Source organism: Doryrhamphus excisus, chromosome 1 (genome assembly GCF_030265055.1).
Source record: "Doryrhamphus excisus isolate RoL2022-K1 chromosome 1, RoL_Dexc_1.0, whole genome shotgun sequence".
Lineage (NCBI taxonomy): Eukaryota > Metazoa > Chordata > Actinopteri > Syngnathiformes > Syngnathidae > Doryrhamphus > Doryrhamphus excisus.
In genome coordinates, this window is record NC_080466.1 from 24,347,495 (window position 1) to 24,361,408 (window position 13,914).

At 41.3% G+C, this 13,914-nt stretch overlaps 1 protein-coding gene across 1 annotated transcript in view; it reads right to left on the minus strand.

Moving 5' to 3' along the window:
* Window positions 1-13,914, minus strand: part of LOC131100397 (transmembrane protein 138-like) — a 20,345-nt gene that overhangs the window by 5,697 nt on the left and 734 nt on the right. Inside the window, exons 2-6 of the mRNA XM_058046131.1 lie at window positions 13,828-13,896; window positions 12,644-12,872; window positions 11,140-11,221; window positions 7,455-8,089; window positions 5,213-5,288 (exon numbers count right to left, since the gene is read on the minus strand). Of these exons, the coding sequence (XP_057902114.1) occupies window positions 5,213-5,288; window positions 7,455-7,745 (367 nt within the window). The 5' untranslated portion in view covers window positions 7,746-8,089; window positions 11,140-11,221; window positions 12,644-12,872; window positions 13,828-13,896. The remainder of the gene's footprint in view (window positions 1-5,212; window positions 5,289-7,454; window positions 8,090-11,139; window positions 11,222-12,643; window positions 12,873-13,827; window positions 13,897-13,914) is intronic.

The following is a 13,914-nucleotide window of genomic DNA, read 5'->3' on the forward strand; positions in this document are numbered from 1 at the left end:
ATCTCGTTTGTTGTGTTTCTCCAATGAACCCACATTGAAGAAACCCTTCACTACGTCTGACGTCGCATGAAGATGGTGTCGGGCAAAGGTACCAAACCCGTTTCAATACCTCGTACCGAAACACTGGTGTCAGACTTGAGGGAACTGATTCTTGGTTTATTGGCTGACTACAACCGTATCTTAGATCAGATTTGGATTTGGATGCTTAATAGTCGTATATGTAACAAAAAGCATATCAACTTGGATAAGATGATCTTCACAAGTCCAGAGACCAGATTGTAAACCAAGCAGAGCAACTGCAGAATCTGATCTGCCAGTCATGGTTTTACCTCCTTGACCCACTCGAGACTTTTTCAGCAGTCAATACCGAGATAATTCAGGAAGGAAGACACCTAAACCGACTCATCCATTACTTTGCACTTTAGACCTAGATATTTTTCCACCATGTAACCAATGCCCATTCTTTCATTTTCTTTAGTAATGCCATATTTATTTCTGGAAGTGGGGAAAGCCAAGATGCATCTTTACTGTGGACCACTACAGGAGGTGAATGCAACCTATTTGAGTCTTAACGAGACTTCTGATTTTCCATCCAAGACCTTTTGCTGCTCTTTTTCCGTATTCCCAACAGTTCTGTAATGTGGAAGATGCTGTACTGATTTTCCTCCTCTTCAATCTTTGTCCAATAAGTAAGGGCAAGCTTAATAGGGCCATTCATTCATTCATTCATTCATTCATTCATTCATTCATTCTCTACCACTTATCCTCATGAGGGTCGTGGGCGTGCTGGAGCCTATCCCAGCTGTCTTCAAGCTAGAGGCTGGTGGCCAGCCAATCACAGGGCACATATAGACAGACAACCATTCACACTCACATTCATACCTATGGACAATTTGGAGTGGCCAATTAACCTAGCATGTTTTTGGAATGTGGGAGGAAACCGGAGTACCCGGAGAAAACCCATGCATGCACGGGGAGAACATGCAAACTCCACACAGAGATGGCCGAGGGTGGGATTGAACTCAGGTCTCCTAGCTGTGAGGTCTGCACGCTAACCACTCGACCGCCGTGCCGCCCAGGGTAGTTCTCATGAATTATGTTGAACTTTTCAAGTGGCATTTTGGCTGCAATATCAAACACCAAACAACCATAAACCATAATCGAAATTGTCTGTCATTAGTCCTCTCTAGATTTGTAAAAGTGCATCCCCAGTGAAACCCTGTAATTACCGCTAATGCATCTGAACAGATTTATTACCTTTTTACATTTTCACATCCTTGACACGACCATCTTCTCCATCCATTTAACCAAAAGTGTTTTTGGTCTGTGATTTCCAGGATTTGCCTGCATCTTTGCAAAAAGGCAAAGTGACAAACCAAGCTGGTGACAAACCTGCTGTCCAGATGTGACTGAACAAATCTAAAAGCACATCCAAAGCTTCCTCAGGTAAATATAGAACTAAGAGATTCATGTTTCTTCTACTCTGAGTTTCTACTCCCCTCTAAAGTCCTTTTCCTTTCAGTCAAAGTGAAATCCCAAGTTCACCACTGAATCAAAATCGGTCTTTCTTCTCTTCATATTCATGAAGGGCGTCTTCCTTTTCCGTTTATGTGTATCTGATAGATGGTTACCACTATGTACTGTATGTACTGTACTGTAAGCAAAGACCTGACTCAGCATATTGGCTTTGTCTATGTCCATTATAGCTGTACTACTCATCTTTTTAACCATATTCCACACCAGTTGAACACCTATTTCCCTTCCATTTAGTCATTTTAGCTGCTTTAATTGTCTTCCAGCAATGACTCGCTGCCTTTTATATTCCAATCAATTCTCAACACTCTAATTACTTTTAAGTACCCTAAAAGCTTCATTACACTCTCTAATGGCTATACTCCATTTTTCTTGTTCCCTTGTACCGCGTAGTCTTTGGGATCGTCTCAAAGCGGCTCTATTAATCATTTCAGTAACTTCCTGCGAGCACTGATCTATATTTCCACTCATGTTAACATCCTGTGCCAGCTGGCGACATTTTCCCTCCAATAGCTCCCATTTAGCATTTCTATCTGGTTTACAACATTTATGGTTCAATACACTGGAAAGTCATCACTTGCCTTATTATGATCCCAACAGTCCACTCACAGATTAGAGGATGGAAGATTAATACAAGACATCTTATTTCTATAAATATCAATTCTTTTCTATTATTCAAACACACGACATTAAGACATCCATTTTCATCACAACCCCATAAACTGTTGAAGATATTCAAATCTCCACACCAAACTTCTTGGTGGATATCTTCTTCAGCTACCACAGTAGTTACATCATTGCAAGGTTTATATATTCACAAGGTTGAAAACCTCCACAACCCCGCATACCTGAGACTCTTTAGGAAAGAATGAACAGCAATACCATCTTTTATGAATATAATATATATAATACACCCTCCACCTTGACAAAATCGAAATAGGTTCCTTGCAAACAAATCAGCCTTATTTTCTAATTCATCCGTAACCTTTTATAGAAGACGTTCCCACAACGTGCATGTTGAATGTTCACTATATGTGTACTGTGTTATGTGTGTAAGTGATCTCTTAGACAATCTCTTAGATCTCTTAAAAATGTCATCCAATACTTCTCTACAAGAGAGGAGAAATATGATCTCAGGGAAGAAGTACATTTGAAACACTTCTATGCTAGGACTACGTTATGCTAGCCATAGCATTTCAGTATGTGGAATCAAACTATGGAATGGATTGAGTAAGGAAATCAAACAATGCACAACGATGAGCCAATTCAAGAAACAATACAAGCAGTTGATGTTTGCTAAATACAAGGATGAAGAGTCTTGAACCAGTCATGATGTGCTATATATATCACTATATTGACACGCACTATGGTACCCATTATGGCATTGGATGCTCATATCACCTCCTACGAGGTACCAGGTACATTATTAAAAAAAATTATTAAAAAAAACAACCTTAAACTGTATTATGGAAAGCAGGAAGTGAACAAATGTAACAGTTACTGATTGTAAAAGTACCAGATGGAGGGGTAGGATTTAATAAGCTTTGCTTCTTCCGACTCCTTTTGGACATGTGGAACTGGGAACTGATTATGGGATGCACTCTATTGGAATCTGATGCATGTTCAAATGAAATAAAACCATTACCATTACCATTACCATTACCATTACTTTATTCTTCAATTATTGTTCATGGGCTCTGTGATTCATGCAAACATGGCAATAAACATAATAATAATAATAATAATCTGTTCGCCTTGTTGGCTGTGTTTTTCTCAAAACTACAAGCAGTTTTTCAACTGACTTTATATCACCAGCCAAACCACCGTTAGTAGACGCACGATCGTGCCCGCTGTGTTAAAAAAATATGCACCGTGTACGTTATGAAACAATTTAAGATTGCAAGGTGCATACTGAGAGGGGTGTCATATTTTAGTAATATTTTAGCCATACATGCAGGATGCTTGATGCTGTGGAAGTGTACTGTTGACACGTCCGTATACTGTGAACTGAAAATGAACAAAATTCTTATACTGCGGAATCAAACAAAAACACATTTCAAGGGAAAAAAGACCAGCCTCAACATCACCGACTCTGCTCTCTCCTGGCTCCTGCCATACTACGTTATACAGTTATATCATATCATATCTTATATCATTGCATATCAACAGCTGCTGCTCCTCCATAGCCCCTTTATCGTCAGGTGTTCCCCAAGGTTTGGTGCTTGGTCCTCTCCTCTTCATCCTTTACATCCTCCCACTTGGTAACGTGGTCTGCCGCCACGGCCTCAGTTTTCACAGTTATGCCTCCAACATACAGCTACACATCTCCAGCACCTCCATCAGCTCCAATATCTGCTCCACCCTCACCAACTGCTTAACCAACATTAAAACCCTTTGGCGGACCATGGCAAGGCCTGTTCTGGGCAGAAGATGTTGTTAAAGGACTATGCCACCGTATGACCACCGTGCTGCAGGTCAGTTTCAGGGTGTGGACATCTTTATGGAGAAGCACAATTATTATTTTTTCCTACATCCTCACTTGTTTGCGATGAAGTGCAATGTTGAACTTCAAGGGACCAGTATGAGAAAATGTGAACGTGATGCGTGAACACACCAGCTCCATGTACATTGAAGACCTTGTAAAACTGACAAGTCACATGACCGCAAGGAGAGAAAATGGCTAACGGGGTCAAATTACATATTTGTTGTGTTGTGTTGATACATCATATCAAAGTGTTGTTTCTTTAGCGTTGACCAATGACAAGAGATATCAAAAATAAATAAATAATAAAAAATACTTTGAAAAATAATTTTAAAAATACATTCTTGAAATATCTGACTGTGTTGTGAACCAATAGAACGTAAGTAACTTTTTGAATTGAACCACTGAAATAAAAATATTCTAATTTATTGAGGGCGGCACGGCGGTCTAGTGGTTAGCGCGCAGACCTCACAGCTAGGAGACCAGGGTTCGATTCCACCCTCGGCCATCTCTGTGTGGAGTTTGCTTGTTCTCCTCGTGGGTTTTCTCCGGGTACTCCGGTTTCCTCCCACATTCCAAAAACATGATAGGTTAATTAGCCACTCCAAATTGTCCATAGGTATGAATGTGAGTGTGAATGGTTGTTTGTTTATATGTGCCCTGTGACTGGCTGGCCACCAGTCCAGGGTGTACCCCGCCTCTTGCCCGAAGACAGCTGGGATAGGCTCCAGCATGCCCGCTACCCTCGTGAGGATAAGCGGTAGAAAATGAATGAATGAATAATCTATTGAGATGCACCTTTATAAATAAAATAACCTGAATGGAAAATGGTGAGGGTACAACGTAGTGCGCAGACAAAACTGGGCGTTAGAGAACAGCGATGAAATATTGTCTCATTTTCTGATACACTTATTAAATTCTATGACAATAAGAAGTCAGTGCATGACTATCTCTGGCCTTCAATGGAAATGAAAACTAGCATAACAATGCAGAGAGCTACTTAACATCTGAAATGATGACTGAAAACCTGTTGAAATAAAAGTTTCAGCATATTGACCTCCAGCGACAAAGTGCTGTACTTGAATTCACTTTACTTTTACACTTGCAACCACACTATATATTCTTACCAAACATCTGAAAAATATTCCATTAATGTTATTTCTCATTTGGTTTGTATTGTAAAGAAGAATATCTTACCGGCTCTTTGGAATACAAACAGCACCTGAAGGCCATCTGTCCAAATAAATTTGCTGGTACTTAGCCATCGCAGATTCTGAAACAGAGAGAGAGAGAGGCATCCATCGCTGTTGACTTTGCTTTTAACAATATAAATAGTGGATGTGGAATTCAAAGACATTTACGGCCAGTAAATTCAACATTTCCACAATTCAACATTTTCTTCATTCGAACAAAAGGGTGACATAAGAGGAACATCTTGTAGTTGCCAGATGTCAAGCCAGTGGAATGCCTCAAGGACATGGCCGTGGTAAAGTGTCGCACGGTGCTATGCTACATTTCAAACAACATTTGTACCACATGAAGACAAGTTCTCATGTTACATTGATTACCTTACATTACTTTACATTGTCACCTTCACACTGCATCTGGTATGACATCGCATGTCCAACATGATGTGGAAAAAAAGGTTATCCTCCCATTCCTTGTGGAAGTGGTGCATTATTGGCTTCTTACCCCACTCCATTTGAAACACTCTCTTAAGTTTAGCATAAATAAATGTGACGCTGACTAGCTAGCGGGGCGGCACGGTGGTCTAGGGGTTAGCGCACAGACCTCACAGCTAGGAGACCAGGGTTCAATTCCACCCTCGGGCATCTCTGTGTGGAGTTTGCATGTTCTCCCCGTGCATGCGTGGGTTTTCTCCGGGTACTCTGGTTTCCTCCCACATTCCAAAAACATGCTAGGTTAATTGGCCACTCCAAATTGTCCATAGGTATGAATGTGAGTGTGAATGGTTGTTTGTCTATGTGTGCCCTGCGATTGGCTGGCGACCAGTCTAGGGTGTAACCCGCCTTACGCCCGAAGACAGCTGGGATAGGCTCCAGCACCCCCCCCCCCCGCGACTCTCGTGAGGAAAAGCGGTAGAAAATGAATGAATGAATGAATGAATGACTAGCTAGCTAAGTAACAGTCATTTCAAAATGCAATTCAGATGGATGCAATTGTCTTTAGATGGCTAAATGATTAAGATATGACCACCATGAAATCAAATGTTTTGGACCATATTCTGAACCGCAGCCTATCTGCAGTGTGTAAAAAGTACAAAATGTCAAACATACGATTTCCATAAGGCACGTGGGACAAGTGTGGGATCAAATGGATGGATGGAAGTTGATGGCAGTTATTGAAGCCAATAAAGAATATTTTGCCAGGCCAAAATTTCTGTAATGAAAATGAGATATTGGATCATATGGGTATCACTCCACGCCAATATTGGTTTTGTCGGCCGTCTGGAGTTATTTCCACACTTGGTCTTGGGATTGTAAATATGAAATTTGCAATGATTGCAAAGGGCTGATTATGTGTGTGTGTGGGGGGCGTAGGGCATCGATCATTCATTCATTCATTCATTTTCTGCTGCTTTTTCCTCACAAGGGTCGTGCTGGAGCCTATCCCAGCTGTCTTCGGACGAGAGGCGGGGTACACCCTGGACTGGTGGCCAGCCAATCACAGGGCACGTATAGACAAACAACCATTCACACTCACATTCATACCTATGGACAATTTGGAGTGGCCAATTAACCTAGCATGTTTTTGGAATGTGGGAGGAAACCGGAGTACCCGGAGAAAACCCACGCATGCACGGGGAGAACATGCAAACTCCACACAGAGATGGCCGAGGGTGGAATTGAACCCTGGTCTCCGAGCTGTGAGGACTGCGCGCTAACCACTCCACCGCTGTGCCGCCGGCATCTATCGAATGAAATAATTAGTCATTTGTTGATTGGTTAAGATGACACCCGGCTGTGTTAAACCCTCTCACGCCTTCTCTCCTTCCTCTTTGCCACCTGTGCTGGTGGTGGTAGGGACGGAGGCGTGGGTGCGCTGCGCTGCGCCAGACTGCGCTGCTCCTGAAATTTACTAAGTGCGCTGGCCACACCTTGTTGGCGCGGCGTACTAGTCTACAAAATTAGAGGCCAAAATGTTTGAAATAAATATAGTGATTTTCTATAACTAGTATTGCGTATTGCCGTATACGTCTTATTTTTGGTGTATGTATTTGTGGAATGCATTTAGTGGCATCACAGTAAAAGAAACATCATTTGTGTCACCTGATATTAGTTTGATATCGGAGATCGGTAATGAAGTGCTACACAATGTTGGTAACTGTATCGTGGTCAGGAAGCCGATATCAAGCATGTCTACTTATTAACTCATGTTGCCTTTGTTCATTTCTTGCAAAATTTCTGCCCCCACTTACCGTGAGCCAGGAATGGAGTATTACACTGAAGGTCAGATAGAGCGCCGAGAGCATTAGCAACGCTCTAAATCTCTCCAACAATATGGCAACCAGGCCGACCTGGAACACGTATGTGTTAAACAGCATCAAGAGGATGATGATGAGGTTCAACAGGATGGCAATGTCCTGAATGCTACCAATAAGAGAAAGGAAAAGAGGGGAAAGGGTGTCAGGAGACATGGAACGGTTTAGCTGATCTCGGGCGTGTTTGTGGAACTCACATGAAAAGTACGAGCTGCACTGCTTGTTCATCCCTCAGCAGCTCACTGAAGGAGTTGACAAACAGGTCGAAGGAGAGCAGGCTGAGCTGAAGAAGCAACACCAGTGAGTAGTTGCTGGTGTGGAGCGGCTCCGTCCCATAGGCTGGGCGCCCGGGGGGATTCTGGTTCCACGATGGATCCAAGGCTGCACTGCTCTCATGCACACTCCATACACTAACATCAATCTAAAGCGGGAAGTCTCGGTTATTCCGAGGATGTGCTGATGTCTTCCAAATTGCTAGAGCGTCTTCCTTGATCGGAGGGGATGTTGGATGACCGCAGCATCAGGAGCCTTTTTAGGGTTTGTTTCTCTTCATTTTTAAAGTGCAGATCAATCTAGATACGGGAGAGGAAACAACACAGTGTTTGACATTAGTATTCTTGTTGAGCGTTTCATGCTGCAAATCATATTCACCGCATAGAACAAATGTCATTGGCTTACAGATTTGCATACATTTATTCATGCCGTGTCTTCACTTTGATTGGAAAAATGCACGCACAGAGATAGGAGCTACGGGCTTCCAGGAGATGAGTACATCTATCTGTACATCATGGGTCGAGGTAATCGTGGCTGCAATAAAATACACGCTATGAGGTGAAATACTGCGTGTGTGTGTGTTTGTTTTTGTTGTCTGTCGGCACAACTCAGAATATGCAGTACATAGTATGACCTTCTGGGTAGTTGACGGTTCAAAACTATGTCTTCAATGCAGTGATGTGCAGTCAGAGCCAGCGAGACCTTCTCTGCTGTCCTAAATCTAAATATACTACTGAGAAACTGATCATATCTATTTATTTGTTGAAACTGAAACTAGGAAATTGCAACAAAATGTACTAGAGCGGTAAAACATTCAAGTGTATTAAAGAGTCAACTTATTGAGTAGAATAAAATGACCAACCTTGGTATCCTCCTGGACCAGACCCTTTCATTTGAACCCCACGTCAAACAGTTAACCCGGACTGCATTTTCCCATCTTAAGAACATAGCTCGACTCCGTCCATTACTTACATTCTCTGCCGCTGAATCCCTGATCCATGCATTCATCCCAACCAGAATGGACTACTGCAACAGTATTCTCTACAGTACACCTTCCAAAACCCTCAACAAACTACCGGTCCTTAAAAACCTCGTCCCCCAACACATTCACTTCAAAGTTCTTCTCATAACCTACAAAGCCCTCCATGATCTGACCCCCCCATATCTCACAGACCTGCTCCATCCACACAATCCCCCGCGTCCCCTTCGCTCCTCAGACTCCAACCTCCTGGCACTCCCCTGTAAGACCAAGCTCCGAACCTGGGGGGACAGAGCCTTCTCCATCGCTGCCCCCACCCTCTGGAACTCTTTGCCGCATTCACTCCGTGCTTGCCCTGACCTTGCCAGTTTAAAAAAACAACTCAAAACCCACCTCTTTAAATCTGTTTTTAATGTCTAACTTTTTATACCTGACTGCTGTGCCCCGCCCCTCCCCGCTTTTACTCATCTTTTAACTGCGTATTAACTAATTTTAACTCATCTTTTACTCTGTTTACTTGTTTTTATTCAACTCCATTTTTCTGTGTCTTTGAGTATTTTGAAAAGCGCTATACAAATAAAATGTATTATTATTATTTATTATTACATGTTGGCAGGTATGCACTAACTAAGTACTCCCTGCCTCTCATGTCCCGCCACACTATTTCAGCCTTTTTTTTAAAAAATTAGGTTAGATACGCCTCCACAGCAACATCAGCGCTTTCCAATCCTCAGATGAGTTGATCAGAGCAAAACTGTTCTCCAAGCCAAGTTAGAAGGACAAGTTGGCATCTCTGTTCAGTAGATGTATTTTATTTTAAAGGTTTCATATTTTTGTCATGTTATGAGGTAAATATTGATTGTGACCTGCTGTTGATGGATGAGGTGTTCACCAAACTGTTCTGTTTATGCTCGTTACATTTGGCTGAGTCCCAATTTTGCAACTTCCGGTGGAAATGAGTCAATAACTGAAAGTTATCAGCACTAATGTAGTAAGTCAGTCCTATCGATGACGATGTAATCGAAGATAAGGTGACTTATATTATTATCCAGTATTTGTGTTGCGGCGATCTAGCAGATACTTGCTTGCCCTTGTGCTGTATCTGCCAGTAATGATGATATCACCACCACTTTGGGGGGTGACTCCAGTACGGCACTATTTATCATCTTTAGCATCTTTTTGTCAAGGTGCCAATGGAATTTGGAAAAATGAAGTTTTAAGACGTGTGAAGGACACAATGTTTCTTGTTTAAGATGTGCTATTGTTTGCACAACATATTAAACGCTAGACAGACAGTAATGTCTTTAACTAAGGATCACTATGGATGTTTTGTTTGTTTTAAGAACAAAGCTACTGGCGATCTCGACAAATAAACTTTTTCCGCCTACAAGAAACAGACAGAAACACTTAGATAAACATGGTCGGTGTGCAACAACAGTACCTGCGTATATTTATTTAGTGACATTGAAAACAAGACCAACACATTAGAAAAATGAAATGTTGGCATCTTCTGTTAACCAGTTTGTTGTGTGCAAACTGGTGTGGACCGAGGTTAGCAGGGATGCCACCTTAATAAGGGATGGTGTGAGTCTTTCAATGTCCTTGGTAACTGATGGGGGTCGTAATGGGAACAACATGGCTTGAAAAACAAACAACTTTTAGCAGCCTCATTTCTCGCCTTTATAAAAATTATTAAATGAACTTAGCGTAACGGCCTTTCCTGTTTGAAATGATATTGAATGATGTTGGTGGTTGTTCAACGGATGGATGGCTAGTCTCTTTAATAGTAGCAGAACATTTGAATCACACTATAAACAGTGCTATTATAAACAATGATGGGACCTATTATGCTCATTTTCTGCCCTTTGTATTGAGTTGTGGACTCCTATAGAGCAGCTACACACAATAACAGCACACAAAGCTTTCTAGTTCTTTCAGAATCTGCACCTATTCAGCTGTATTTCTTCGGATTTTGTGGTTCCCACAATTTTTTTTTTTATGTACTCCACCCAAAGCCCACCTCCTGGTACGCCCACTCCGCTGTTGTTGGTCACAATAACGGTTTGTGCCGCTAGCTAACGGTATAGGAGTTGATAATAAACGGCGATTTATCTTTTTAAAATGTCGGAGTTTAACATACAGCCATACATGTTGGATCCCAAATCTGATCCGCAAGTAGAGACTGGACAGTCCGAAGTTTCTCAGGAAAAGAGGTTACTTCAAGACATCTCTCAATGGTAAGTAGCTTTAGCATTTTAGCGTTAGGTTTTCTACAGCATGGGTAAAATCTAATGTGGCCACTAATTATGGTGGGAAACGACTATTAGCAACCCCTCTCCCTGTTTGCAAAACAAAATAATTCTTACTTACTGCTTGCTCAGTCCACACGACCAAGTAACGTTGGAAAGGTGTCGGGCTTCACCAGCAGTTTGTGAGGTAATCCAGCTTCATACTGGAAACAGAAAGGGTCGAGCGTTAAATTCCATTGACATATTAAAATTCTATTCTTTTGCTGGTAGGGAATCAGGAACTCCAACCACTTATGCCTGATTTGTAAACAAATGTAGCTTTGCTAGCAAGTAAACAAAGGAACAGAGCTTGGGGAAGGGCAGAGACCTTATCTGCTTACAGACACGCCCATATAAGGAAGTCTGCCCGGTTACAACGCCTATTGAAATCCAGTGTTTTGAGCCATCCAAAGCTTCTCTTGGGGCTCGCTTACAAATGCGCATAGTTTAACACGAGAATACAACATTCTAAGTATTTATAGCTCAGAAACCAGGACTTTGGTTTACAGTAGGGAAGCTCCGATCGATTGGCCGCAGATCTTGAAATGCCTTTCAACGCCAAACACAAAAGCAAATCATATTATTGCAGCAGAGCAAGCGTCCACCGCCCACTTTCCTTTCCTTCACACTGTGCAGGCCTGCCAAACCTAAAACAATCATGTCTGTCGTGTGGGACTTACCTGTGGTTTGTGAGAGTGATAGAAATTTTGCACCCAGCAAAACATGCCACAAAAAATATCTTGCCGTGGTAGCATTTTGAAAAGCTTTACTTTAATCCAGCATTTGAAGAACAAACATTTGACGTAGATGGTGAGTTGGAGCCAAAACGCCAGACAACACTGCGTATGTGCACCACAGTCAGTCAGTCTAAACCATTAGCCCAGAAAATGATAAGAATTCATGGCAGAGAGGCTGAGAGATGACTAGCCTCTCTCAGGAGCGGAAGCCACCGGGTTTGCCGACTGCTCTCACTTGAACTTACATGTAAACATTACATACTGTATAAACATTACTTTATCTATGTGGTTGGTATTGGAATAGGCAGAATAAAACCCTGAAAACCACCGTGAACATACTTTTACAGTATAGTCCTAAGCTGAAAAAGAAAATACATGGTAACGTGAAATATGTGCTTCCCAATCCTCATTTACTGTTGTGTTATGTTCCATAACAAGCTCCATTTTTTTTATTTGGGCAAATATATGAAATATATGAGTGCATTTCTTACATCAATCAAAATATAACTTTCCATTATTTATTTGTATTCAACTATCTGATCACAAGCCCAAAAGAAGTAGGCTGAAGCAAAAGCTTATAAATGCCTACCCCTTTTTGCAAGATATAATCATGTTCATGCCACAGTCTTGTTTTCCCCTGTTATTATTATCATTATTGTTATAATCTTTATCATTATAATCATCATTTTCATCATTATAGTTAACAATTTTTTGATTTTTTTTAATTATTTAATTTTACAGACTTCATTGCATCTTGCTGTATCATTCCATCTGTTGTTTTCTGAAATGAAATGAATGAATGAAATGTTTCCTGAAGCTCCATTGGTATGATAACTAATTCATGTTTACCTGAATGCAGGACAATTCATCAGTGAAGTCATTTCCTCTGGTGATGGCTTCAAATATTCCAGAAAAAAGAGTCCTTTCAAGTTTCCATCCATTTCAGGAATAGCAAAGTCCAATTCTTCACCATCTGTCACGTATGGGTAGTAAAGGGGTCCACTTTTTGCCGTACTTGCTGCCTGTGAGCCAGGATCAGTGCACAACAGGCTGACACCGGGTGATCCTCCTTTGACCCCTAAGGCCCATGCAGGAGACGTATTAATAGCATGGCACAGCCACAGCAGGTGTGAGGGAGATTAGGCCTCCTTCTTAAGACTGGGACGATGACCCATAGACCAAATAGTGCTATACCTATGGATTCTGATGAACAGGGTCAATAAACAAGACAGCAATGACACGTGTAAAACCTTACACATAATCATCTTTTTATAAGTTTAGATGTTTTCAGACATGTGGTCTCGATTATAAGAGTGTGTATTTGACAAACTGATATTTTCCCCTTAGTACTGCATGACTTAATCTTCTTTGAAAACTCCCTGACAGCTTTCCATCAATGAGATTATATTCTTTATTTTACACTCGCGACAAGATAAGCTGCTACTCAAACACAAATGCTGGGTATGAAATGAAATGGCATGCGTCCTTCCACAGCATCCTCTACTGTCCCAATAAGGTTGGTACAGAGTGGGCCATCCTCCGGCCATCCCACTGACCATTGTGACATTTCAGGTATCACCCTATGTAAGTAATGGTCTCATTACTGATGATGGTAATGAGTGGTGATGAATACTTGCATTTATGCATTTATTTTTTTGTGAAAACATATTATTAAATTTTAACTTTCAATGCTGTGTTCATTCAATTGAACACAAGTGCATACCAAGAACAAGTTACAACTGATAAAAACAATTATTGTGGATGCGTTTCAGTCCCCGTCAGCCTCAATTCCGTTTAAAATGGGAGTGGAAGTGTATGTGAAGAAAACTACTGCCATCCAGTGGTGAATATTGTTAATTACACACAGGCCAATGACGTATATGTAATGCTCATCCATTTTCCAAACAGTTCCGTGGGGCGGATGAAATAGCAGCCCTGGCCGGATTGAATGAGTTTGTGATTTTACTCCCAATTTGCTGATCATAATGAATAAAAGTCAATAGTAAAAATAACTAAACAAAAGCTAAACATACCATTGGTTGTCATTCAAATCCTTTCAAATGTTTGCCCCCGTAGTCCTGATGAGTCCAATAATATATTCCCTGAGTACACAATGTAAG